The 23776-nt window shown below is 31.4% G+C and overlaps 3 protein-coding genes across 3 annotated transcripts; 2 read left to right on the top strand and 1 right to left on the bottom strand.

Moving 5' to 3' along the window:
- Nucleotides 1-2226: 2226 nt before the first annotated feature.
- On the top strand, nucleotides 2227-4977 carry LOC125590141 (cytochrome P450 CYP82D47-like). Its single transcript, XM_048763221.1, has 3 exons — nucleotides 2227-3272; nucleotides 3392-3671; nucleotides 4467-4977. The coding sequence occupies exons 1-3, from the start codon at nucleotides 2340-2342 to the stop codon at nucleotides 4829-4831; spliced, it is 1578 nt and encodes a 525-aa protein (XP_048619178.1). The 5' UTR covers nucleotides 2227-2339; the 3' UTR covers nucleotides 4832-4977.
- A 6332-nt stretch (nucleotides 4978-11309) lies between these two features.
- LOC125590140 (spermidine coumaroyl-CoA acyltransferase-like) lies at nucleotides 11310-15468 on the bottom strand. Its single transcript, XM_048763220.1, has 3 exons — nucleotides 14682-15468; nucleotides 14253-14504; nucleotides 11310-12072 (listed from the first exon to the last, which is right to left on the bottom strand). The coding sequence occupies exons 1-3, from the start codon at nucleotides 15132-15134 to the stop codon at nucleotides 11404-11406; spliced, it is 1374 nt and encodes a 457-aa protein (XP_048619177.1). The 5' UTR covers nucleotides 15135-15468; the 3' UTR covers nucleotides 11310-11403.
- Nucleotides 15469-21052: 5584 nt separating this feature from the next.
- Nucleotides 21053-23158, top strand: LOC106397450 (cytochrome P450 CYP82D47-like). Its single transcript, XM_048763218.1, has 3 exons — nucleotides 21053-22001; nucleotides 22131-22410; nucleotides 22526-23158. The coding sequence occupies exons 1-3, from the start codon at nucleotides 21081-21083 to the stop codon at nucleotides 22912-22914; spliced, it is 1590 nt and encodes a 529-aa protein (XP_048619175.1). The 5' UTR covers nucleotides 21053-21080; the 3' UTR covers nucleotides 22915-23158.
- Nucleotides 23159-23776: the final 618 nt, after the last annotated feature.

Here is a 23776-nt window from a genome sequence, read left to right as displayed (position 1 = left end):
GTTATTTTGTATTACATAAATGCTATTACATAAATACAAAAGTAATGGAATCTCTCAAAAATTATCTTAACATTAAAAAATTGTTAACTAATAAAAAGTTAGAGAATGAGAAACGTCTCTTAAGTAGAGAATGAGAAACGTCTCTTAGGCTGTAACTGAAAATAGATTTTATGAATGCTATGAATGAAAGGAATTAGAAAAAAATGGAATGTCAAAGTTGGAATGGTAGCAGTTATGGAATAACATAAAATGGAATGAGTAATCGCAGGAAAACATTTTTGTAACATAAATGGTAACATTTTAAAGGAATTGAATGGAATGGCTTCAACTATAGTTTTAATTAAATTATTAAGACTATTTTCATTATATTACTTAACTGTATCCGACAGTAAAATAATTTCATTAAATTTAATAAACAATGATAAAAAGAAGCAAAAATATTTATTTAAACTTTAGTTTAATACTAAACATTCTTCGAAATGATTTGTAAGTTTGATATCACTACGGAGTGTTTACATAAGAAAATATGTTGCTATATTTTAGTTTAAGGTTGTAACAAATCATAGACTTTATAAGAATTTTCAAATTTAAAATCTTAACAAGTCTGCCATATGACTACAAATAAATAATTATTATCTAAAGATAGTTAAAAATATCTTTTTTTTTTCCATTCCATTACATTCACGTAACTTTTTTCTTCAAGATGATTTATGAGTTGATTTATTACTACATTCTTTTTGTTTCCTATCCCACATGAATTATTGGAATGTGATCACTTTTTAATTCCATGTAACTGGTATTTTTATTTTGGACAAAACTAAGGTTCACTCCCTTTAAATTCATCACTCCTCTTATCATCAATCAAAGTGGCGGCTAGATTATTAATAAAAATATATTAAAAAAAAAATCTAAAATAATTGAAAAAAATGATGCCACTAATAAAACTCTAAACCCTAAATCCTAAACCCAAACTCTAAACCCTAAATCCTAAACCCAAACTCTAAACCCAAATCTTAAACTCAAACTCTACATCATAAACCCAAACCCTATGCCCTGCCAAATCCTAAACCTGAATCCTAGATCCTAAACCGAAACCCTAGATCCTAAACCTGAAACCTAGACCCTAAACCCAAAAAGTTTGAATTTGGGTTTTAGGTTTACGGTTTGGTTTAGGGTCTAGGATTTGAGTTTGGGTTTAGAATTTACGGTTTGAGTTTAGGATCTAGGATTTGGGTTTACAGGTTGAGTTTAGGGTTTAGGGTTTAAGTTTATAGTATATGGTTTGAGTTTAGAGTTTACTATTTGGATTTAGGGTATAGGGTTTGAGTTTAGTATTTAAGGGTTAGATTTAGATTTAGGGTAAGATTTAGTTAGGCATCATTTTTTTTCAACTATTTTAAATTTTTTTAAATAAAATTTAATTTTTTTTATTAATTATCTAGGTGACACTTTGATTGGTCGGAAGAGAGGAATTGAATTTAAAGGTTCACCATAAGAGATGAACCTAAGTTTTGTCCTTTTATTTTGGAATCAAACGGAATGACCCGTATTCCAATTCCAAATTTTGTTGATCCAGTTACAGCCTTAGAACAGCTTTAACGTGCAAGTTTAACAAAAATTCTTAATATTTAAAAAATATCAAAATTAAAAAAGAAAACGTACAAAAGTTCTAATATATGAAATTTTAGAACCGGTTATTAAGTTTATAAGACAGCTGTCAATTATCTATCAATTAAACAATGTTTTAACTGTTTTAACAAGCTAAAATAATTGTAATATTAATATTTTTATTTTCTTAGAAACTGTTACAGATTCTGACCTTTAATCATGCTCTTAACCTCTTCTTCTTTACCTTGGCTCTCATTTTTGTCTATTTTTTAATTTTTATTATTTTCTGGTGAAATATCTTTCAAAATATTCTCCCACTACATATGTTCTTAACGTCTTAAAATTATGTCGATATTATAAACTAATAAATTCATGTTATTTTAATTTTCTAAAATATAATACATTATTACTATAATTTAAAATAATAATTATATATTATCTATTTGTATAATATATTTTTGCGTAGTTTAGACTTTAGCAGTAGTCGTTACTGTTTTAGAAGACCTAAACGGCGCTGTCTATATAGTTCCTTAGAACACAAGATTAAAAAAATCCTTAACTAATTTGCATTATTGGAATAAGACAAAGAAAGTAAGAAAATTAAATACCTATAATCAGCGTGTAGTAGGTTCGAAAATGAATTTCCAGGTGTCAACCATACCCAAGTAAAAAATCTCGATGAACAGCTTATATAACAGACTCAGATCAACAAGCAGTAGTAGCTCAAGGCAATGGATTTGATTCAGCTTCTTTTTCTCACTGCTCTCTCTATTCTCTCAATCCCCTTCCTCCTCATAAACTCACTGCTACGTCCCAGGAGCAAAAAGAAGCATACTGTGTATACAGCCCCTGGAGCGTGGCCCTTAATCGGCCATTTAGCGTTCTATGACGATGTCAAGACGACCCACGTTGCTTTTGGGGAAATGGCCGACAAGTACGGACCCGTGTTCATGGCAAAGCTTGGTTCTCACAACGTCCTGATCATAAGCAGCCAAGAGGTGGCCAAAGAATGCTACACCGTCCACGACAAATTCTTGGACCGGCCTGGCCTCACCGCTTCGACGCTCCTAGGCTACAACGACACGTTCATGACGTTTATCCCTTATGGTGCTTACTGGAGAGATATGAGGAAGATAACTACCTCTGAGGTCTTATCAGCCTCGGTCATGGAAACCTTCAAGTTTCGTAGGGCTAGAGAAGCCGATGTGGCGTTCAGAGACTTATACAAGAGGTGGGACCAAAAGGGTAGACCTAAGAACGGAGTCTTGGTGGACATGAAGCGAGAGTTTCAGTATCTAACCGCGAACATCTCGCTGATGATGGTCGCAGGGAAGAGATACTTTGGGGAAAGCCCTAACTGTGACACCGGAGAAGCGACGAGATGTGGAAAGCTGATACGAGAGTTTATTGATTACTTCGGGTTACTCTTGTTCTCCGATGCCATACCAGCTCTAGGTTTTATGGATTGGGTTATCAAGAGAGGCATGAAGAGAACGGCTAAAGGGTTAGATAAGGTTGTTGAAAGTTGGGTTGAAGAACACAAGAATAAGGATTTTGGTGGTGGGAGTGAAAAGGACTTCATGATTCTGATCATGGAGATTTTCAAAACAGACAAGGTTCTTAGTCTTGATGATGCTCATGCAACCATCAAGGCCCTCTCACTCGTAAGGCCAGCTTATATATAGAAGCCTTCAAGATATTATAAGTAAATCGAAATATATATATATACATATATATATGCGTGTGTCAACTCACTCTCTCTCTTTTTTTGGATGCAAACTAGAACTTGGTATTGTCAGGGAGCGAGACATCAATTGTAGTTTTGGTTTGGGCTGTCTCGCTGCTCGTGAACAACCCAAACGTGTTGAGGAAAGCTCAAGAGGAGCTTGACCGTACTATTGGCAAGGAAAGAGTTGTAGAAGAGTCTGACATCAAAGATTTAGTTTACATCCAAGCCATTATCAAGGAAACATTCCGTTTGTACCCATCAGTGCCTCTCGTCGCCTATAGAACTGTGATGGAGGACTTCGACATCGTCAATGGAAACTATCATATTCCTGCAGGTAACCCATTTAATTACGCGTTGAAATTTGAACTTTTCTTTTTAATATCTCATGTTAGAGATAGAGATAGTATTTAAACTAGTATATAATAGAATGGTCTTTCCAGTCATTGTTAATTGTTTTTAGTTTGTTTAGTATCAGCGTACAGTTTTCCCAAACAATATAACCGATACAAAAGAAAGCCGCATTTGTTAGGAGATGATAATTATGCAAAAAGTCATCATCTTGTTATATTTCATATTGCATGTTACTTCAAAACTAGTATAAAAAAGATATAAACATCTTCAGTTGCGCGCAAATACATAATCTTTCATACCAACTAGATAGAATATCATATTTATAATTAATACTATTTAAATTTAAATTCCTACATGTCGCATTTATAACGATTACATATGTATCTTTAATGAATTAAATTTATTCTGATCAATTATTATTGTTTTTAATTTATTATTAAATTCAACTAAAATTACATATCTTGAATCACAAATCTAATTAAAATAACAAATTTTAACATAATCCTTTTCATTTACTTTCAAACACAAATATAATTTTTTAGAACTTATAAACAAATGAATGTAAACTATTAAACTATTATTGTAATTTAATTATTTTGTAAATATTTGTATTGATGCATGAGTACGAGAAAATCACCTAATATATATATATATATATACACACACATATATATATTGAATAAATTATAATTACTTATGGTTTTGCAAATTAATTTTACATTGAACTATATCCAGTGACGTGTAAAATTTGTAATCATGTTTCATGTCGATTAATCAGGGACACAATTGCTCGTAAATGCGTGGAAGATTGGGAGGGATCCAAATTTGTGGTCTGACCCTGAAAAGTTTGAGCCAGAACGGTTTTTGACATCTAACAAAGACGTAGATTTTGGTGGACAGAATTACAAGTTGATTGCATTCGGGTTAGGACGACGGACGTGTCCTGCAATCCATTTAGGTCTCCGGGTGGTTCATTATATCCTGGCAAGGTTCTTGCACAGCTTCGACGTGGCAAGACCATCGAGTCAAGAAGTGGACATGACGCAGACCAATGGGATGGTCAATCTCAAAACCACTCCACTCGAAGTCATCGTAACACCTAGGCTTCATGAAACTCTCTACACTGCGGATCGCACTGCTTGATTACTATCCCGACATTGATTTAGCGTGTTTTATAATAAAATGATGTATGTGGGTTTGAACCAGGGTACCGCGTCACTGATAATCCAAAATGTTATTTCTACTTAAGTATTGGAATAATATGATGAATTCATGGATTCTCAAATTGATATCAATTAATATGATTTTTTTTTCTCAATTTATTGATAGATGGATCTTAGTCTATTTTATTTTTCTCATGTCTTAAAAAGTTTATGAAGAAATAATTTGTCACCAATTTTGATGAGAGACAAAATTGATCAAAATTTAAATTATTTATTTATTCAGTTATGTAACCATTCTTTACTTTGGCCATTAGAAGTTCAAAGTTGCATCCCTTCTCATGTCTATTATAAGTTCAAAGTTGGCTTATCTAACTATGTAACCATTCTTTACTTTGGTAATATATTTAACTTTTATCAAAAAAAAAAAAATACTCAAACACTCTCATCTTCCTCACTTATTACAAAATTACCATTGTCTTTAATATCACCATCCACCATTAATAACAAAAAGCTCTAAATGTATATAAATCAATTTATACATCTTTTTATCTCATTTCTTACATATATAAATCATTTATCTTTTATATCCTCTCGTAATTCATCCTTAAAACTAAACATTTTAGGTTTTATGTTTATGTTTTCATTAAATTTACTCAATTTTGATGGCTTTGTTTAATAATGAGTGAATACTTTTCATTAAGAAGTTATGAGTACTTCGAAGGCAAGAACAAATTTTCACTGAATCTAGGTATGATATTTCAATTTTTCAGATGTGTTTAGTGTAGAAGACTTCTGAAGAAATATTCTCCACCGAAAAAGATTTCTGGGAAGTCTTTTGGTCGATGCATATATTAATTTTGAATTGAATATTTGGTTATTTTTCATAGGTTAATCCAGGGAATTATTTTAAACAAATAGAAATTATTTTTAAGAAAATTATACACAAATCACAAGTTAGTTGTGAAATATTTGGTGGCTATTTAATAATTATGATGAACTATTAAATGACGATTTCATAACTAAATTAATTAAATATATATGACTAAATGGTAGTTATACACTCATGGAAACCCATAAATGTTTTTAGCCACAATCATATAAATACGATTTTGTGACTTTTCATGACCAATATTTCAAATAACCACTAAAATATTGTAGCTACACATTTTGCTATTGTTATATGTATGTGTATGCAGAAAATGACATTCTCAATGTGAACCACGGCCAATTCAGTTGAGCTCATTCCCTTTAACTAATATTACCATTGGATCCATACTGGATGATCGTGACAACACGATCTGTTTGATCCTACTTTTAAGAAAAATCATAACAACTCTACTGTAAAAAAAACGCAAGATAATGATCACCTAACCTGATATATAGTATTTTGCATCATGTAGTGCGAATCACATGATGGAGTGGTTTGTAGAATTGGAATTATGCACCTAACCAAACATGAAATTATGTATTGGTTGAGTTAAATAATTTAGCACACGTGATATATTTGATTATTAGTTTAGCAAAAAGTAATCTAGATGGTGAGAGATTTTCTTATGGTTTGGTCTTGTGTCGTAAGTACATATATATTATACATAGTACTACTAGGTAACAGGTATCAGGATTCAGGTATCCGTGACTACTTTACGGACAGATTCTTTTAACAACTCCGATGTGGAAGCAAGATAATGTACACCTAACAGGATAATATAGTGAACTAGTGTTATTATTTGTTTGATACTATTATTATCTAGTAAAGGTATTTATGAAAGAAACTTAGAGCAGGATTATCCCTACACCCCCTTATGGGGTGCTCAAATTTTTATTTTTTTTAATTTTTTTTTCTCATTTTTTATTTTTAAAAAAACTAATAAAAGAACTAATTGCGGGCCGCCACGTGTTAGTGGGGCCCGCAAACAATACAAACAACGACGCTAAAATAGGCGACAGAAGCAACCATTGTTGGTTTTTTTGCGGGACCCACCGAGTATTATATTAATTTTTTTTAAGCACCTCCCTTTTAATCCCCCGTTAATCCTGCTCTTACTACATGTTGATGCTCTAAAATTGTAGTCATTGTTTTCCTTTGAAGAGCCAGTTCTTTCAAAACTAAAATAATAATATATTAATGTTTGTAATTCAGTGTTATGGCTAGACAAATAATTTGGGTGGGGGGGGGGGGGTCAGAGTTTAGGATTTTGAATTAAGATTTTTATTCAGGCTTAATTAAAGGAATACAGTAATTAAGAAATACTCTATTTTGATTTTAAATTTGAAAGATACACAATTGTATTTAAAATCTAAATTGTAATACATTTGCTATGATTGGTAACATGTGGTAACAATGATTTAGTTTGAGTTAAAGGTTTAGTTTAACTCATAGATAACTCAAAAATGGCACCAATCATGCATTAAATTTAGTTTTTTGATTTTAAGTTTGAGTTAACTCATAGATAACTCAAATTTTACGGGTTACTTTCTATATTTGAAAAAAAAAATTGATTTTATACAAGTAGACTTCCATTTCAGTCTATACTTCAAAAAGTTAGTTTTTGCAATTGACCATAATTCACCCAGGATTTGATTTTCGGATGTAGACTTCATATGTAGTCTACATGTTTGAATTTTTTTTGAAATAGGTTAGTTTTGCAATTAACCAAGTTTGACTTTCTACGAGTAAACTAAAATGAACGTCTACATTTGTGTAGACTTCGCATGAAGTCCACTCTCAAATCCGACGAGTTAGTTTTGCATTTGACCAAAATAAAATAGTTGACTTCACACGCAATCTACGTTTTTTTTCTAAGATTAGAAGACTATATTTGAAGTTTACAATTTAATAAATTTTTAAACCTTTTAGTTAAACACAAAACTAACTTATTCAACAAAGTTAAAGTTTTGGTCAAATGCAAAATTGACCTTTTGTTGACGTCTCTGGCAGTCTACAATGTGTAGACTTCCTTTGAAGTTTACTAGGGAAAGTCAAAAGTTCAGTCAAATGCAAAACTAACCTCTTTTACGTAGACGTCTTGGTAAGTCTACCTGAATTTTTGTTTTTGTTGTCAAAGGTAAAGATGAAGACTGCTAGGGAAGTCTTCTTTACAAAAAAATTCGTTTGGTCAATTGCAAAACTAACATGTTGGTTGACAAGTAGACTGCATCGTAAGTCTGCATATAGGTGTAGACATAGAAAATAGTCTACTATCGCGACACAAATCTGAAAATTTGACGATGTAAAGCTCGTTTACAACCTTTTTAACCGTCGAAACTCCAAATATGAGCAAAAAGAATCACCTTTGACGATTCACTAATGAAGAAACTCGAAAATATGAAATTTATGCTTATGAATGTGAAAGTTACGAGAGTTTTTTAGATGGAAAAGTAGAGGAAATGAATATTTGTTGGTTTAAAATGAGAAAAAAAGTGGTTGAAAATTGAGTTCTAGAGTAAGGCTTCAAAAATGATGGTTCATGGTAAATGGAAAAATTCATGATAATGACATTATTGTAAATAAGAAGAAATGGTTAGGGTGTATTTGGTTTTTGGTTAATTTCGAAATTAATAAAAAAAATTAAATAATAATGGCAATTTTGTAAATAATTTAAAAATAGAGAGATAGTATGAAAAATTCATTGATAAATAGTTGTAACAAAAAAAAAGAGGTTGGTTTTAGGTTTGACTTGAAAATATGGGTTGGTTTTGAAAAACTCCCTTTGGTAAATTCTGGTTCATAAACTTTCAATGAAAATACCCTTCTTATATTCTATACTCTACGGTGACTACTCGGCTTTTACAAGTGACCAACCAAGAGCGTTTGATATCAATGGCCAATAATCTTGGACTGAATTTTGTATAATATATTTATTCAGTTTTTGTAATATTTAACGTTTTAAGTTTATACATACAAATTTAAAATATTAAATAGCGTACATTTTTTTAAGAAATACCATTAATTATCTATTTAACCATAATCCAACCCAAAAAAAAAAACAAAATGTAGAATATCAAAATTTACATAGTATAAAAGTTAATAAATATAGATCAAAGATTGAAAAACTATGTAATTTGAAACCAACAAGTTTCTCAAAAATGTTTTTATTAAAAGATCGGAAAAGCCATTTAATATTAAATATTTTAAGGTTAAATAATACTTAATGCATCCACACAAGAAAAGAAGTGAAATTTGTACATGATTAGTAATTTGTAGCTACATTCCTAAGTCTTCACAGCTCATTTTTTGTGTTTCTCTAAAATATTATTTATTAAAAGATCGAAAAAACTCACTTATTATTAAACATTTTAAAGGTTAAATAATATGTAATGCATCCAGGTCCGGCCCTGAGCTAAAGCTTATAAGACCCGTGCCTTAAGCGTCAAATATTATTATTTTATTTGGGGCGCCAATCTACAAAGAAAATCTCTTGGTATGGTGGTTTCTTAAAAGCCTTGTTTCCCTCCGGGTGCCAAGTTCGAGCAAGCTTCCTTTTGTATCCCATTATTCAATTTTCCTTTAACAATGATGGCAAGTAAATGAGCTGTAATAGATACGACTACTTTAAAAGAATCTTTATTTATCTTTTTTTTTTTTTTTGACAACAATACATTCACAGACTCAACTTGACTCTGTAAACCAAATCGGCAACTCCGCATCCATGTGAACGACGAAAGACGGTTGTTTCCTAGCACTACGTGCTAAGCTATCCGCCCTTTTATTCTCCGTCCGAGGTACATGAACGATCTCTGAGTTGTAGAAACTCCTTTGTAGGACTTTAATATCTTTCAGATAACTTTCAAATGCTGGTCATTCTTCTGATTCCGAAACCATCTTCACCAATTGAGAACAATCCTTTGCAAACGTAACCTGAATCTTTATTTATCTACTAATTCAAAATTGACAATTTTTTAAATAATCTATGTTCTCCATTGTATGGAATTGATGTAACTAGAAGTTTTTATGTAAATTTATCTACTTTATCATTTGTCATAAATTTTATAATATGTTAAAATATTTAAATATAAACAAACATAAAATTAGAATAAATTATTTTTTCTCTTTGAAATTCTCAACAAAAATACTCAGTAACATTTAATAAATTGGATTCAATTTAAATGATTTGATTAAATTATATTTATTCTTCAATATCGACAAAATATGTATACAGTAGAACTTTACTATTTGATAAAAGTTGCAAAGAAAACTGTGAAAAAAGTTGAGGTGTTTTTTTCTTTTATTGAAAAAAAAATGAATGGTTATAATCATACATCAGTAAAACAATTTTGTTTTAATTTTAACTTTTGCTCTAAACTAAAATTCAAAATAAATTATTTACGTTAAAATATTTCTCATAAGTTATTAAGCGTAATGACGATAATATTAATAGGACATAAACAAGTCAAAACACTTGATTATTTAAAATTTTTGAATTACTTTGAAAAAAATTCATTAAAAATTATTCATATTTTTATACTTTATTTAAAATTTTAATAATGTTAAAATGTAAAAAAAATTATAACTAAGGGACAACATTTATAGGGTGTGCTTTAGGCGCCAACTGACCTCCGGACCGGCACTGAATGCATCACACAAGGAAAGAAGTGAAATTTGTACATGATTAGTAATTTGTAGCTACATTCCTAAGCCTTCGCATGCAGCTCACTTTTGTGTGCAATAAATCATTTTCTTAAAATGTAACAAATTATATGGGTAAACATAAGTACATAAAATGTAGAAAATATTTGAAATTCTGGAAATAAATAGAAACATATTGTGGAAACTACTTTAGTTATATAGTTTTATTAATAGTTCATTAATATTTCTCTATTGAAAATTGGATTCCAAAAAAAAAAATTATGTACATATTAAATAAAAAATGCTTAACTAAAATTTTCAATATGATGCAAATAAAATCGTGTGGATTTCATAAAAAGACTGAAAGTGATATAATCAGATGTGAATTTTAATAACTCAAATACATTTATCTAAAATTAACAATTATCTAGTAATATTTTTCGTAATTGTAATGTCAAATAAATCAGCTTTTAAAAAAATAAAAAAGAAAAAATTGACAACTTTTTTTGTAACACTATGCAAAAAAAAAAACTCTTTTTTTTGTAACACTGAAATTGATAACTCTCTTTTTGTCCAGAAATAATAATTGAACGAGAATGACATGCATGCTGTGTTCGCACATAGAAAACGGAGTGTTTTTTAAAACCATCCGTACTTATCTAAAACGATGTCGTTTGAGAGATAACTGGATAGTAGCACAAAGTTCTCTCCTTTACCCAAAACTCCATCATCCTCCATGGCGCTGCATCACTTCCCAGTAAATCTCCACACTCTTTCCTCCTCTTCCTCCAATTATTCAAAGAAGTGAAGTAATGATGATAATTATTACAATGTAGTCAATATGGATCTCTTGGTTTCTACACACAAGATGATCATATACTTAAGCATTCAATCATTCATATAAGCATACTGATCTTATTCGCCCATTATTCATGTTTGAAACATTCAATCACACACATAGAAAACTAATCCAGGTACTAATAATATTAAGAGTAAAGTTTGTTCATAGCATCCATCTCTCGCTTGAAGTCAACCATTGCAACTCTTGGCAACGTCATGATCACTTTAACTCCACCTTCCATTGATGGATCAAGTTGTGAAGGTTTCAATATCATCCCTATATGCACTGCACTCTTCTGCTCGGTCAACGGCCGCAGATTCACCGGCTCGCTCCAACCAAAATCCATTGATCCGAACCAACCAATGTTCCTCCAATCCGTAAGAAACAATAGTCCATCGCTCACCCCTTCGAACTTCGCATCATCCCTCATCAATCTCTCCGTGTTCCTTAGCTCTTCCTCGAGATAGCCCTTGTCATGAGCTGTTTTCTTGGCTTTCTTCACGTGCTTAGCAATTTCAGAGATTGATGCTTCCTGGAGTTCTCTCACGGTTAACTCGATATAGACATCTACGTAGGCGTTACCGTAGAATCCTTGAGGAAGTGGCGGATCTAAAACGTGTCGGATTCCAACAGCTACGCCAAGGACAGTGATCCCGTCAAGGTTTAGCTTCAGTGCTCGAGATCTTGCTTTCCATATGCAAGAGCTAAGTACTTCATAAGTAGTGAAACCCTCTTTAGGGTACCCGCACTCTCTCATCAAAGAGTCTTTAAGCCTCTTTATATTACCAGCTCGAATGTTTATTGTCTCCGTTACCTGTTGGATAGTGAATGAAAAGAGATCACTTTAGCTAAAATATATATTTCTTCCACATAATTATAGATTTACTACCAATCTCAGCAAATTTTTTTTTTTTGGTCTAACAATCTCTTGAAATTTATTATTCTTATTACAAGCATGCTTTGAGAATTTGAAAACCTTAAATGATTTAGTAAGGATTTTATTTAAAAAAATTAATCAATTTAGGGATTTATGTTTGTCTATATATTATTCTAATTTTTTGGGAGTTCAATGCTGTGTCCATGACCAAATCTATTTGCAAGAACGTGTAAACCTTGAGAACATCAACTATATATATATATATATATATATTTATTTATTTATTTATTTACTTTTTCCTTTTTTACTCTACGTACAATTACAAACTAGGTGGATGTCCGCGAATTCGCGGGTTTGAATGTTTTGTAACAATATATTTATTGTAATTTGTCAAATTACAATATGTTTTTATCATCAAAAATCGAATATGTTTTTTTTATAAAATATTTTTCTAAGGATAATTGTTTTTGAAAATGATAAATATGACTATTTTAAATATTTTTGATATTTTGTATTGAAAATTGTACTAAAATTAGTTATATATAACATTTATTATTCAGTTTTTAATAAAATTATTAAATTTTGAAGGTATATAATATTGAAACTTTCGATTTTTAAATAATTTGTGGCTAAATTTTTATACATTTAATAAGTTTTAAAAAAGTTAAGACAATATAATTGTTACACATTCTCTACATATTCATATCCAATTACATATGAATATAAAACTACTATATCAATTCTAGAAATTGTTTTTGAAACATTTTATAAGTTGGAAATAATTGATTGTTAAAAATGATTTTATGAAGCATTATAAATATTTTATGTAAATCACATATTTAATTACTATAAATAGTTATAAGCAGTATATTTAGGTTGTTTGAATACTGATAAAATTTGTCTCTAGAACTGATTTTCTTACTCATAAAATAAATAAAAAATGAAAATCCATTAACAAATCAAATTTTAATAATTTTTCTCAAACTATATGATTGACAGCTAAGAAACAATCAATTTAGTGACTATCATTTAGTATAAAATGAAATTTCAAATATATTTTATAAATTAATTTATAAGCTCTTAGAAATGACTTACAACATCTTATAATAATTTAAAACATATGATAAGCCAAAGTAAATAATTTATAAATTTATTTATAATTTTTATAGATGATTATAAAGCATGTATCAAAAAAATTTGACAAAAAAAGAAAAAAAATCATTATTTCGATTTTAATAAACTTTTTGTTTATTATTTTATGTAGTTTACAAATATATAAGAGATTGATCAACCATTATTAATTTTTATACTGTTTCCAAAATTAGTTACCATATATAATTATTTGTAATATTATGTAGATTATTTGGCAAGTGATATTAACTGTTTGTAGACTTATTTTTTATTTTAAATCTAATAAAAATAAATAAAAATTAAAACTTATTGAAAAATCAATTTTTAACAATTTTTAATACTTCATCAATAATCGACACATAAACAAAAGTATTTTAAGTGACTTCAATTAATATATATTATATAGTAGGATAGTAGGATGAATTTTTGAAATTGATTTTATAAATTAATTTATAAGCTTTTATAGATGACTTGCAAAGTTGTATAATAATTCAAAATATATAACTAAGTCAAGATAAATAATTTTATAATTGTTTTGATCGTTTAAGAAATGATTATAAAGTATATGAACTTTATAAGAAGTTAATAGTTATTACAATAATTTATATAAAAATATAATGCTTTAGAAAAGAATATAAAAATGTTATATTGTTTTATATAAACTGTTTTCGTTTATTATTTTATGTATTTTATAAATACAAATAAAAAATTATCAACATCATTACTTGTTCTATAATGTCAACAAATAGTTACCATAAATCATTATTGGTAGTATTATGCAGATTATTTGATAAATGATATTAATTGTTTATATACTTACATTTTTTTTAGATCTAATTAAAACAAATAAAAACAAAAAAATTATTGACCAATCAACAGAAATCAATAAAATGACTTCTCAATTAATATATAGTAGGATATTCATAGTTACCAATAAAAAGTTAAAAACCCACAAATTTGTTGAAGTTACTGGGAGGACAACATACCATTTCACTGGCTGGAATATATGGTGAGGTGGCTAAAAGGCTAGTAATGTGCCCGCCAGGCATTTTAGCCGCTTCATCATCAAATTGTCCGACCAACCGTTCTCTCTGCCACACCGGCTTCACCGTTGGCTCACTCTTTCCTGCAGCTAACTCGGTTAAAGCATGGATGATCTGAGCCACACCGAATCCGTCACATACGGCGTGCGTCAACGCTGTGCCTATGGTGAATCCTCCACATGCGAACTTGGTCACCTTAAAAGTAAAATCAAAGGGAACAATGAATTATCTTAATTATGTGTACACTACGATGAAAACAAAATTATTGAGAGTTTATTGAGATTATATAATCTTCAAGAAATAATATACCTATTTCAGTTTTTATAATAATATATATAATCTTCTAATATAATCAAGAAAATGAAAAGCTACCTGCAAAGCTAGTGGATGATAAGAGATGTTGCTATCGTAGTCTATTTCGATATCAGGTACAAGGCGCAAAGCAACTTGGTCATCAAGATTTTCTATATAGTTTAGAGAGGAGAGGTTGAGGGCTGCAGTAGCGACCTCAAATGGAACTCCCTCACCCCCAAAAACTAGCTGAAGTTTTCGATCACTCTCTCGTCTCATGAGCTTGCCTGAAAGGGGATAGTAGTACACAAGAAGTTCGGACAAAGCCTTCCTAAGCAAAGGGACAGGATCATTTTGGTTCTTTTCATTGGCTTTGAAAACATAAATTGTTGCATACATAACTTCATTGAAAAGATCGTTATCCAAAGTAGAAAGGGAGAGAGTTTCAGAAGGGGTGTGTTTTGAGGGTTTAATAAGCTCAAGTGGTTTCTTATTGACTAATAGAGGTAAGATCGGTTTTGTTTGGTTTGCCATCTCTTACCAGTTTAGAATGTATACTACAAAACATCCGATGTTTATATAGCGAATTTTAAACTCACCGCGCTCAATATTATAAAAAATGTATAATATTAAATGAACGTCCTCTTCGTTTTTCACGTTGCTGGCGGTAGTTACCACCAACAATGACACTGATACCTTTGTTTGGTTTCTGGTTTTAAATCTCATTTTTGAATATAACTACAACATGTTTTATTTAAAAGAGAGACTAACATTCTCTAACACAACCCGCTTATTATGTATGAAATTAGTTTTATCCGTGAGTACGTAATGACAATATGGTATATTTGTTTTTTTTTTTTTTTTTTTTTTTTATATATTTGTTTCTCGGTAACATTTGCGTGATCGTTTTTTTTTTGTTTAGGAGTGTCGCGCCTCATAGATGAGATTGGAGATTAAGTGAGTGATGATACGATTATAAGAGCCATGAACTACTATACCAGTTGCGACAATATGTTTAATTGATAGTTGATGAAACTTAATATGATATCAATGCTTCAACAGGCATGCTCTAGCCCAATCAAAATTAATTTAACTTCAAAGTTTTATGATTGATCAATAACTTTTTGACCTGATGTGTGGTTTTAGCATATAATTTTTATGATTGCAGGAACTAACTCGACTAACTTATCTCAACGAGACTTCCGAAAGACTCGGACTTATTTGACTAAGAAACAACTAGACAAAGACTTATTCAATTACCTTTGAAAAAAAAAAAGACTTATTCAATTACCAAATTTCCTAACACTGTGTGCAGACACCCGTTGCCCGTCGGGTTAGTTTTAAATCATGGATTAATTGTACACCTGTTACACGTTAATTACAACTTAGTAATTGCATATTTCTTCCTAGTTGGCAAAAGGAATAATCAGCCAGATAAGACATACTATATATAATACAAGTAGAGTGGTTCAACCTAAAAGGCATAATATCATTTCTTATATTAATTGTATATAGATGCTTTGATTTCATGTAATTAAAATATTTTTAAATGGATAGAAATTTTTTATTATAGTATATCTCTCTATATAACTTATTTTATTCTCATGTAATTTTTATGATTGTAGGAACTAACTCGACTAACTTATCTCAACGAGACTTCTGAAAGACTCGGACTTATTTGACTAAGAAAACACTAGACAAAGACTTATTCAATTACCAAATTTCCTAACACTGTGTGCAGACACCCGTTGCCCGTCGGGTTAGTTTTAAATCATGGCTTAATTGTACACCTGTTACACGTTAATTACAACTTAGTAATTGCATATTTCTTCCTAGTTGGCAAAAGGAATAATCAGCCAGATAAGACATACTATATATAAAATGAGTAGAGTATGTTTTCTCTGACTGTTTGGTGGTGCTGGAAATGGAGATGTGGATATGTTTTTGAAGAGGAAGGAAAATGTCGAGATAGAGTGCAGTTCCTTCAGGATAAGGCTCGGGAAGTGATAGAAGCAAATGTAAAACTAAAGGAAAATGGGCAGAGCCGGGAACGTGTGGAGAAGCAGATCTCATGGAATCGACCAACAAATGGCTGGTTCAAACCGAACACGGATGGAGCATCTAGAGGTAACCCAGGACTTGTTACGGCGGGTGGGGCTATTCGTGATGAGTATGGAGAATGGAATTGGGGTTTTGCAATAAACATAGGCATCTGTTCAGCCCCTTTGGCGGAGTTGTGGGGAGTATACTATGGCTTGTGTATAGCATGGGACCGTGGGATTCGTCGGTTGGAGTTGGAGGTTGATTCGGAGAGTGTGGCGGGTTTTCTTCAGACAGGGATCCATGATTCTATCCCCTGTCGTTCCTAATACGTATGTGCTATGGTTTCATATCAAGAGACTGGTTAGTCAAAATTTCTCATGTGTATAGGGAGGCTAATTATCTGGCGGATGGATTAGCTAACTATGCGTTTTCTCTATCGTTTGGGTTACATTTCTTTTGAAGATGTCTCAGATTGTGTTGCTTATGTTTTGTTGGAGGACTTTCAGGGGGTATCTAGATCTCGGCAAATTTGCAAGTAATAAGTTTTATGATTTGAATATAGAGTAGGAAACTCATGACTCATGCACCCTACCAAAAAAAAAAAAAAAAAAAAGAGTAGAGTGGTTCAACCTAAAAGGCTTAATATCATTTTTATATTAATTGTATATAGATGCTTTGATTTCATGTAGTTAAAATATTTTTAAATGGATAGAAATTTTTTTCCCCGATGATTTTTATTATAGTATATCTCTATATAACTTATTTTATTCTCATGTAATTTTTATGATTGTGTCAGGGGGAACTAAGTAATTAAACTGAAGCATGAAGCAGGAAAGAAGATATTGTTGATTGACGACAAAGGCTGATGAATCTATCTAGGCATGGGCATTCGGGGTCCCAATCGGGTTTCGGTTTTATCCATTCGGGTTTTGGTTTTTCGGGTTTATCAAAATCAACACCATTCGGGTTATATAAAAGTTCGGTTCGGGACCGGTTCGGGTTCTATCGGATTCGGATCGGGGTTAGTAAATCTTCAAAAAACCGGTATAACCCATTGTACTTTCGGGTTCGGGTCCCAATCGGTTCTTCGGTTTAAAAATACCTAATTTGAATCTATTTTGTAACTAAAACATAAATGAAATCGGTTCTTCGGATTTAAAATACATGATTTGTACATATTTTAATAGCCAAAACATAAGTAAAATCGATTCAAAAATAAGAAAAAACATCAAACGTGATCATTCAAAATCAAGCGAAAGATAAACATAGTTAGTGATAGAAAAAAAACCAGATAAATAAAATCATAAAACAAAAACTAAGTTCTCATGAAATGAGAAACATTATTCAATGAAAACAAAACCAAAATCTAAAAACTTCAGGCTTCAACATAACCGCCACATTCCACCATCAACCTTCGTGTAACAGATAATTATTTTAGAAGTTCAATAATATCTTAAAGTATTTTGGATACATATTAAGAATTAAGATCATATTTGGTAGAAGTTCTTTTTGTGATTTTAAATGTTTCGGGTTCTATAGGATATCCATTTAGGTCCGGGTTCGGTTCGGATAATACCCATAACCCAAAATACCAAAAAACAGGATCCATTCGGTATTTATGTCGGGTTCGGATCGGTTCAGATTCATTTTTATCGGATCGGGTTCGGTTTGGATTTTCGGGTTCGGTTTATTTGCCCAGCCCTAAATCTATCTGTGAAATTTTTTAAACATCAAAGTTGGAGGTAAAACAGAAACGGTTTTGTAGTGTCCCGACTGTCCAAGGTAGTGTCACGTCCGCTCTCTCGGCCGTGAGTCTCATCCCATCCGACAATCGGTCTGTCAATTTTTTCGAAGGCTCTTTATTATTTACTGACTTTGGTTAAAGATTTTTTATACCCAAACAAACTAAACTGAACCCGAATTTAAATCGAAACACCCACCCCCTTCACTCAGGAACACATATAAGATATGAACTGTATGCACATACCTAGAGCGAAATGTGGAGGGCTAGTCCTGGCGAGCCGACGCATATCCGTCATTTCTTTATTAGACAAACAAGGCTTCACTCCTTGCAGAAGGATCCTAAACGGACACCTGTATCCCATAACCAACAGAGGAAGCAAGTCTGCATCAACAGGCAAACGAGTACACCCTGTCCAGTCATGAAACCTTGGACCAATCTCGTCCAACAGATCGTTCGGTTCACACAGCTCTGATAACTGCTCTTTAGGTACATCCTTCGGGTAATTCACCTCCTCCTCAGCTACGTACCTATCCTGTTATCACGCAAACGACATCGTTCTCAGAGTTTACAAAAAAAAAAAGAGAAAACTTTTCTAATAAATAGTTTTTTAAAAATTAATTTCCAAATATATATACCTACAAATCTTAACTATATTTAATTTTTAAATAAAAAAATATCCGAAAATACTATTTATAAACAGAATTATTCAAAATAATAAATTAATCAAATATTTTTGTTCGAAATATTAAAAATTATCCCAATTATCTACTTTAGTATGCATAGACATATATTGGTTATAAGGTATCTTAAAACTGTTTATAATGAATGTAAATGTGAGATTCATATTATTGTTAATAGTAAAAAATGGCATGTTAATATAATTTAAATATCTATTTTCTCAGTAACTAGTAGAAGGGATATGAATAAGTCTTTTTTCCTTTTGATAGATCCGTAACTAGTAGGACGAATTTGAATAACTCTTTTTCTTTTTGATAGATGCCACAATGAGTGAACACGAAGCGAACAAACTCTTTTAAAAAAACTTAAAATTAATTTTTCTTAAAATATATGATTGTCTATTTCCCACTTAACTCATTTGGCCAACTCTTCTCACTAACTCATTTTCATGAATTAATGACTCCTTATACAAAAGTCTTTCCCTCTGTAATTATAGATGTACAGAAAACAAGAATAAAATATAGAAGAATCACATACACTTTGCCAAAGTCATGACTCTGGGAAAAGAGTTTATTCCAACATGATATTTAGCATTCATGGATAGGCCAAGTCATGACTAGTTTTCCATAACATTGTTATAGGTATTCTATATTGAACTAAACAAAAATTAAAAAATACTACATGAATTTTATGGATTATATTCCATATCGAACTAAACTAAAATTTAAAAATATTACATAAACTCTCAAAATCGTGCTTATATATATATGTTGACTCTTGATGATGTTATTCTACCATTAATTTATCAAAACGACATTATTTTTCAAAAAAATTTAAAATTAAAAATTTTAAAATACTACATAAAATCTTAAAATCTTTCTTATATATATTGACTGTCAAAGATAATAGTCATCTGTTAATTTTATCAAAATAACGTCAGTATGTTTTGGATAGTTTCTGTAAAAAATGATAAATTCTGTAAATTTTAAAATTAGTTTTCGGGAGATTCAAACTCTCACATTGATAGATACGTAAGAGCATATTAACTGATATACCAAAGTAAATTTCTTTTATAAATGTGTAAACATTGACTTATATATAAGTTTTAGTTTAATCAGATAAATGTTATCAAATTTTTTAATGTTTTAGTTTTATTAAATAAATATAAGATTGCTTATGTTTTTAAAATTTAACTTTAAAAAATCATTATTTTATAGATTTAAATTAATTTATTAATTTTAATATTTTCTTATTGAAATATATTGTAAAATTAGGATTTTGTGTTGTTTATGCATATAAAGATTTCTTTAAAATAAAATAAAATTTTAAAAAAGATTTTTCAATTTTTAATAATTTTAAAAGTAACAATTTAAATTAATAAAAAAATTTGAAAATTTAACATTATTTTAAAAATTTGACGGCACGATTTTGAGAATTTATTTAGTATTTTTGAATGTTTGTTTAATTTAATATGGAATATGTATTATTACAAAGTTCGGGAATGAACAACGCATAAATTTCATATAGTATTTCTGAATTTTTATTAAGTTCAGATTGAAATACATACTACTGTAAAGTTTGAAAGATATAGTCACGATAAATAAAGTTCAGAGTTTATTTTTCCCAATGCCTCTTCTTCCATTATCGCATCATATTTAATCATTTTCAAATATAGTATAATAAAAATAAGATATATAAGAACACGTGTGCATTTGATATTAAAAGAATGGTGTTAAAGGTTTTTTATTTTAAAATTAAAAAATAAGCTGAAATATAAAATATGAGTGGTTGAACTTTTATTGAAAAACAAATAAAACTTTAATCTAATTAAAATAGAGCCAAAACATAATTCACCAACTATATATATTTATTCCCACTAACCTCATTCATCCACTGATTAAATACAGCACTTAAAATAATTATCCTGTAGTAGGTTTGACAAAAAAAATATCGATGGACGGTTCATCTATATATATATAGACCCAACCCAAGCAGTCGTAATAACAGAACCAAACATGGATTTCAATGAGCTGTTTCTTCTCTTTGCTCTCTCCCTTATCCCTCTTTCTTTCTTGATACTTCGTCGAAAGAAGAGTAAAGGTACAGCGCCTATGGTCCCGGGAGCATGGCCGGTGGTCGGCCATTTACCAATGTATCGCTCTGTAAAGCCACAAGCACATGTTGCGTTCGGGGCCATGGCCGATGTGTACGGACCCGCGTTCATGACGAAAATTGGTTCTCGCAACGCCCTGGTCATAAGCAGCGAAGAGGTGGCTAGAGAAGTCTACACCGTCCACGACAAGTTCTTACGTCGACAAGACATGATTGCAGGTGAAATTTTAGGATACGATGGCTTGCTCCTGTTGGTTAGCCCTCAGGGAGCGTACTGGGGAGAGATACGGAAGATAGTGATATCACAACTTATGTCAGCCTCAGTGGTTGATACGTTCAAGGGTCGTAGAGCCGGAGAGGCTGACGTGGCGTTCAGAGACTTGTACATGAGGTGGGAACAGCACAATGGTCGGCCTCATCAAAAAGGAGTCTTGGTGGACATGAAGCCAGTGTTTGTCAATGTCGCCACAAACATGACGGTGATGATGGTCGCGGGGAAGAGATATTACGGGAATAGTCCCAACTGCGAAGCGGGAGAAGCAAGGAGAATTGGGAAGTTGATTCTGGAGGCAGTCCAGAACTTCGGTCGCTACTTTATATCTGATTTTATACCATACCTGGGTTGGTTGGAATGGAAGGAAAAGAAGATAATGAAGAGAATGGCTCAAGAGTTGGACTATGTTGTTGAATCTTGGATTGAAGAGCACAAGAATAAGAGGAGAGAGAGTGAAAAGGATTACTTGGACATGCTCATTGAGATCATTGAACAACACAAGATTCTAGGCTCGAGTGATGCTCATAAAACCACTAAAGCCATCTGCCTTGTAAGAAGATCTCACTCAACCAACAAAGTTGCTCTATTTGTTTTATGTGGTTCTCTAAAATACTTTTTTGCACACCATATCAACTCACATGAAAATGAAGTCTGATTTTTCTTTTTGTGTGTACGAAAGAACCTGGCTATTTCTGGGAGCGATGCAGTTGTTGCGATTCTAGTTTGGGCTGTATCGTTGCTCGTGAACAACCAGCACGTGTTGAGGAAAGCTCAAGAAGAGTTGGACCGCACAATCGGTAATCAGAGAGTAGTGGAGGAGTCCGACCTCAAAGACTTGGTTTATCTCCAAGCCATTGTCAAGGAAACATTTCGTTTGTACCCTCCAGCCCCCTTCGTCGCTTATAGGGAAACGACCGAAGATTTTGTCATTGCCAATGGCAACTTTCATATTCCCGCAGGTTATATTTTTGATACAGTAATTGTGTTTTATCTCTTCTTTTTTCTTTCTTATAACTATATAAAAATAATTATTATTAATTTGTTTCTACTATTTGATGTATGATTCATTATTAGGGACACACGTGATGGTAAATGAGTGGAAGGTCCAGAGAGATCCGACTATATGGCCAAACCCGGAAGAGTTCGAGCCAGAGAGATTCTTGACATCTCACAAAGAAGTGGATGCTGGTGGGAAGATGAATCATAAGCTCTTTCCATTTGGGTTAGGACGACGAGCTTGCCCCGCATCTCTTTTAGGTACGAAGATGGTTCAGTACATCCTGGCTAGGTTCTTACACAGCTTTGACGTGGCAAACCCATCAAACCAAAACGTGGACATGTCGGAGGACAACGCCTTGGTCAATCTCAAAGCCACTCCTCTTGAAGTCTTCATTACTCCTCGGCTGCATGAGTCCCTTTACCTTGTTGATCGCAACAGCGAAAACTTCTCCAACAAGGCTTAATGAATAATATTACATCGATCTTAATTTGGTCAAGAATCTGCTAGCAAATAAAAGAACTTCCAGTCTTTCTTTGCATCACCTTTTTCCTTCATTTATTTTTCGTATTATGGTTTCCGATTGCTCCCGTAATAAATAATGAAATATTTTTATGGGTAAACTGTAAATATGACTTGGAAAAAAGAGCTCCGTACTGGTTGAAATATATTCGCATAAGAGCTTGCGTAAAAGAAATATGACTTGAATATATGATAAGAGCTCCGTACTGGTTGAAGCATGTAAACTCAAACTTAAGTAGTTTTGTAATTGTTGCATCGAGAGTAGCTAAATTAAAATTCTGGCACCATCACGGTTGTTGTGATACCAAATATATATAATGTTAGAAAACAAATTTCACAATAACTGAACGAACATTTTTTCAAAAAAAAAATAACTGAACGAACATATGTATGAAAATTGGTAGCTGACTTTCGGTAGACTAAGGTTGTTTCATATGCATGTATTATAGACCTCTTATTAGTGAATATTGTTTGCTATTTCATAGTCTCTTAATTTATTTCGCATACATAAACCATATGATTGATAATGTCATAAGAATAATTGGGCCTTAAATAGCTCATTTTTGTTGAAAAATTATGATGTTTATATTACTAGATATGGACGTTTAGATATCCGTTCGTGCTCGACTGGGTATTTCAAAATTTTGGGTATTTTGATACAAGGATCTAGACTTATTCAGATATTTTTACATATCAGATCAGGTTCGGATAATACTTTCAGGTTCGAATATTCATTCTCTCCTAACTCAATACCTGTTCAGATATTTTGTAACTTTGCTTTGGATTTTGGTTTGAATTTTTAGGTT

This window comes from Brassica napus, chromosome C7, assembly GCF_020379485.1.
Source record: "Brassica napus cultivar Da-Ae chromosome C7, Da-Ae, whole genome shotgun sequence".
Lineage (NCBI taxonomy): Eukaryota > Viridiplantae > Streptophyta > Magnoliopsida > Brassicales > Brassicaceae > Brassica > Brassica napus.
The sequence above is the reverse complement of the archived record's forward strand: the minus strand, read 5'-3'. Positions and strand labels throughout refer to the sequence as shown.

What these genes read in the sequence shown, in the direction of transcription:
- LOC125590141 (XM_048763221.1), top strand. Translation starts at nt 2,340, where the DNA reads ATGGATTTGATTCAGCTTCTTTTTCTCACTGCTCTCTCTATTCTCTCA. An exon ending in CCATCAAGGCCCTCTCACTC is followed by an intron (nt 3,273 to 3,391) that starts GTAAGGCCAGCT and finishes GATGCAAACTAG; the next exon opens with AACTTGGTATTGTCAGGGAG. An exon ending in AAACTATCATATTCCTGCAG is followed by an intron (nt 3,672 to 4,466) that starts GTAACCCATTTA and finishes TCGATTAATCAG; the next exon opens with GGACACAATTGCTCGTAAAT.
- LOC125590140 (XM_048763220.1), bottom strand. Translation starts at nt 15,134, where the DNA reads ATGGCAAACCAAACAAAACCGATCTTACCTCTATTAGTCAATAAGAAA. An exon ending in ATCATCCACTAGCTTTGCAG is followed by an intron (nt 14,505 to 14,681) that starts GTAGCTTTTCAT and finishes TTTACTTTTAAG; the next exon opens with GTGACCAAGTTCGCATGTGG. An exon ending in ATATTCCAGCCAGTGAAATG is followed by an intron (nt 12,073 to 14,252) that starts GTATGTTGTCCT and finishes ACTATCCAACAG; the next exon opens with GTAACGGAGACAATAAACAT.
- LOC106397450 (XM_048763218.1), top strand. Translation starts at nt 21,081, where the DNA reads ATGGATTTCAATGAGCTGTTTCTTCTCTTTGCTCTCTCCCTTATCCCT. An exon ending in CCACTAAAGCCATCTGCCTT is followed by an intron (nt 22,002 to 22,130) that starts GTAAGAAGATCT and finishes TGTGTACGAAAG; the next exon opens with AACCTGGCTATTTCTGGGAG. An exon ending in CAACTTTCATATTCCCGCAG is followed by an intron (nt 22,411 to 22,525) that starts GTTATATTTTTG and finishes ATTCATTATTAG; the next exon opens with GGACACACGTGATGGTAAAT.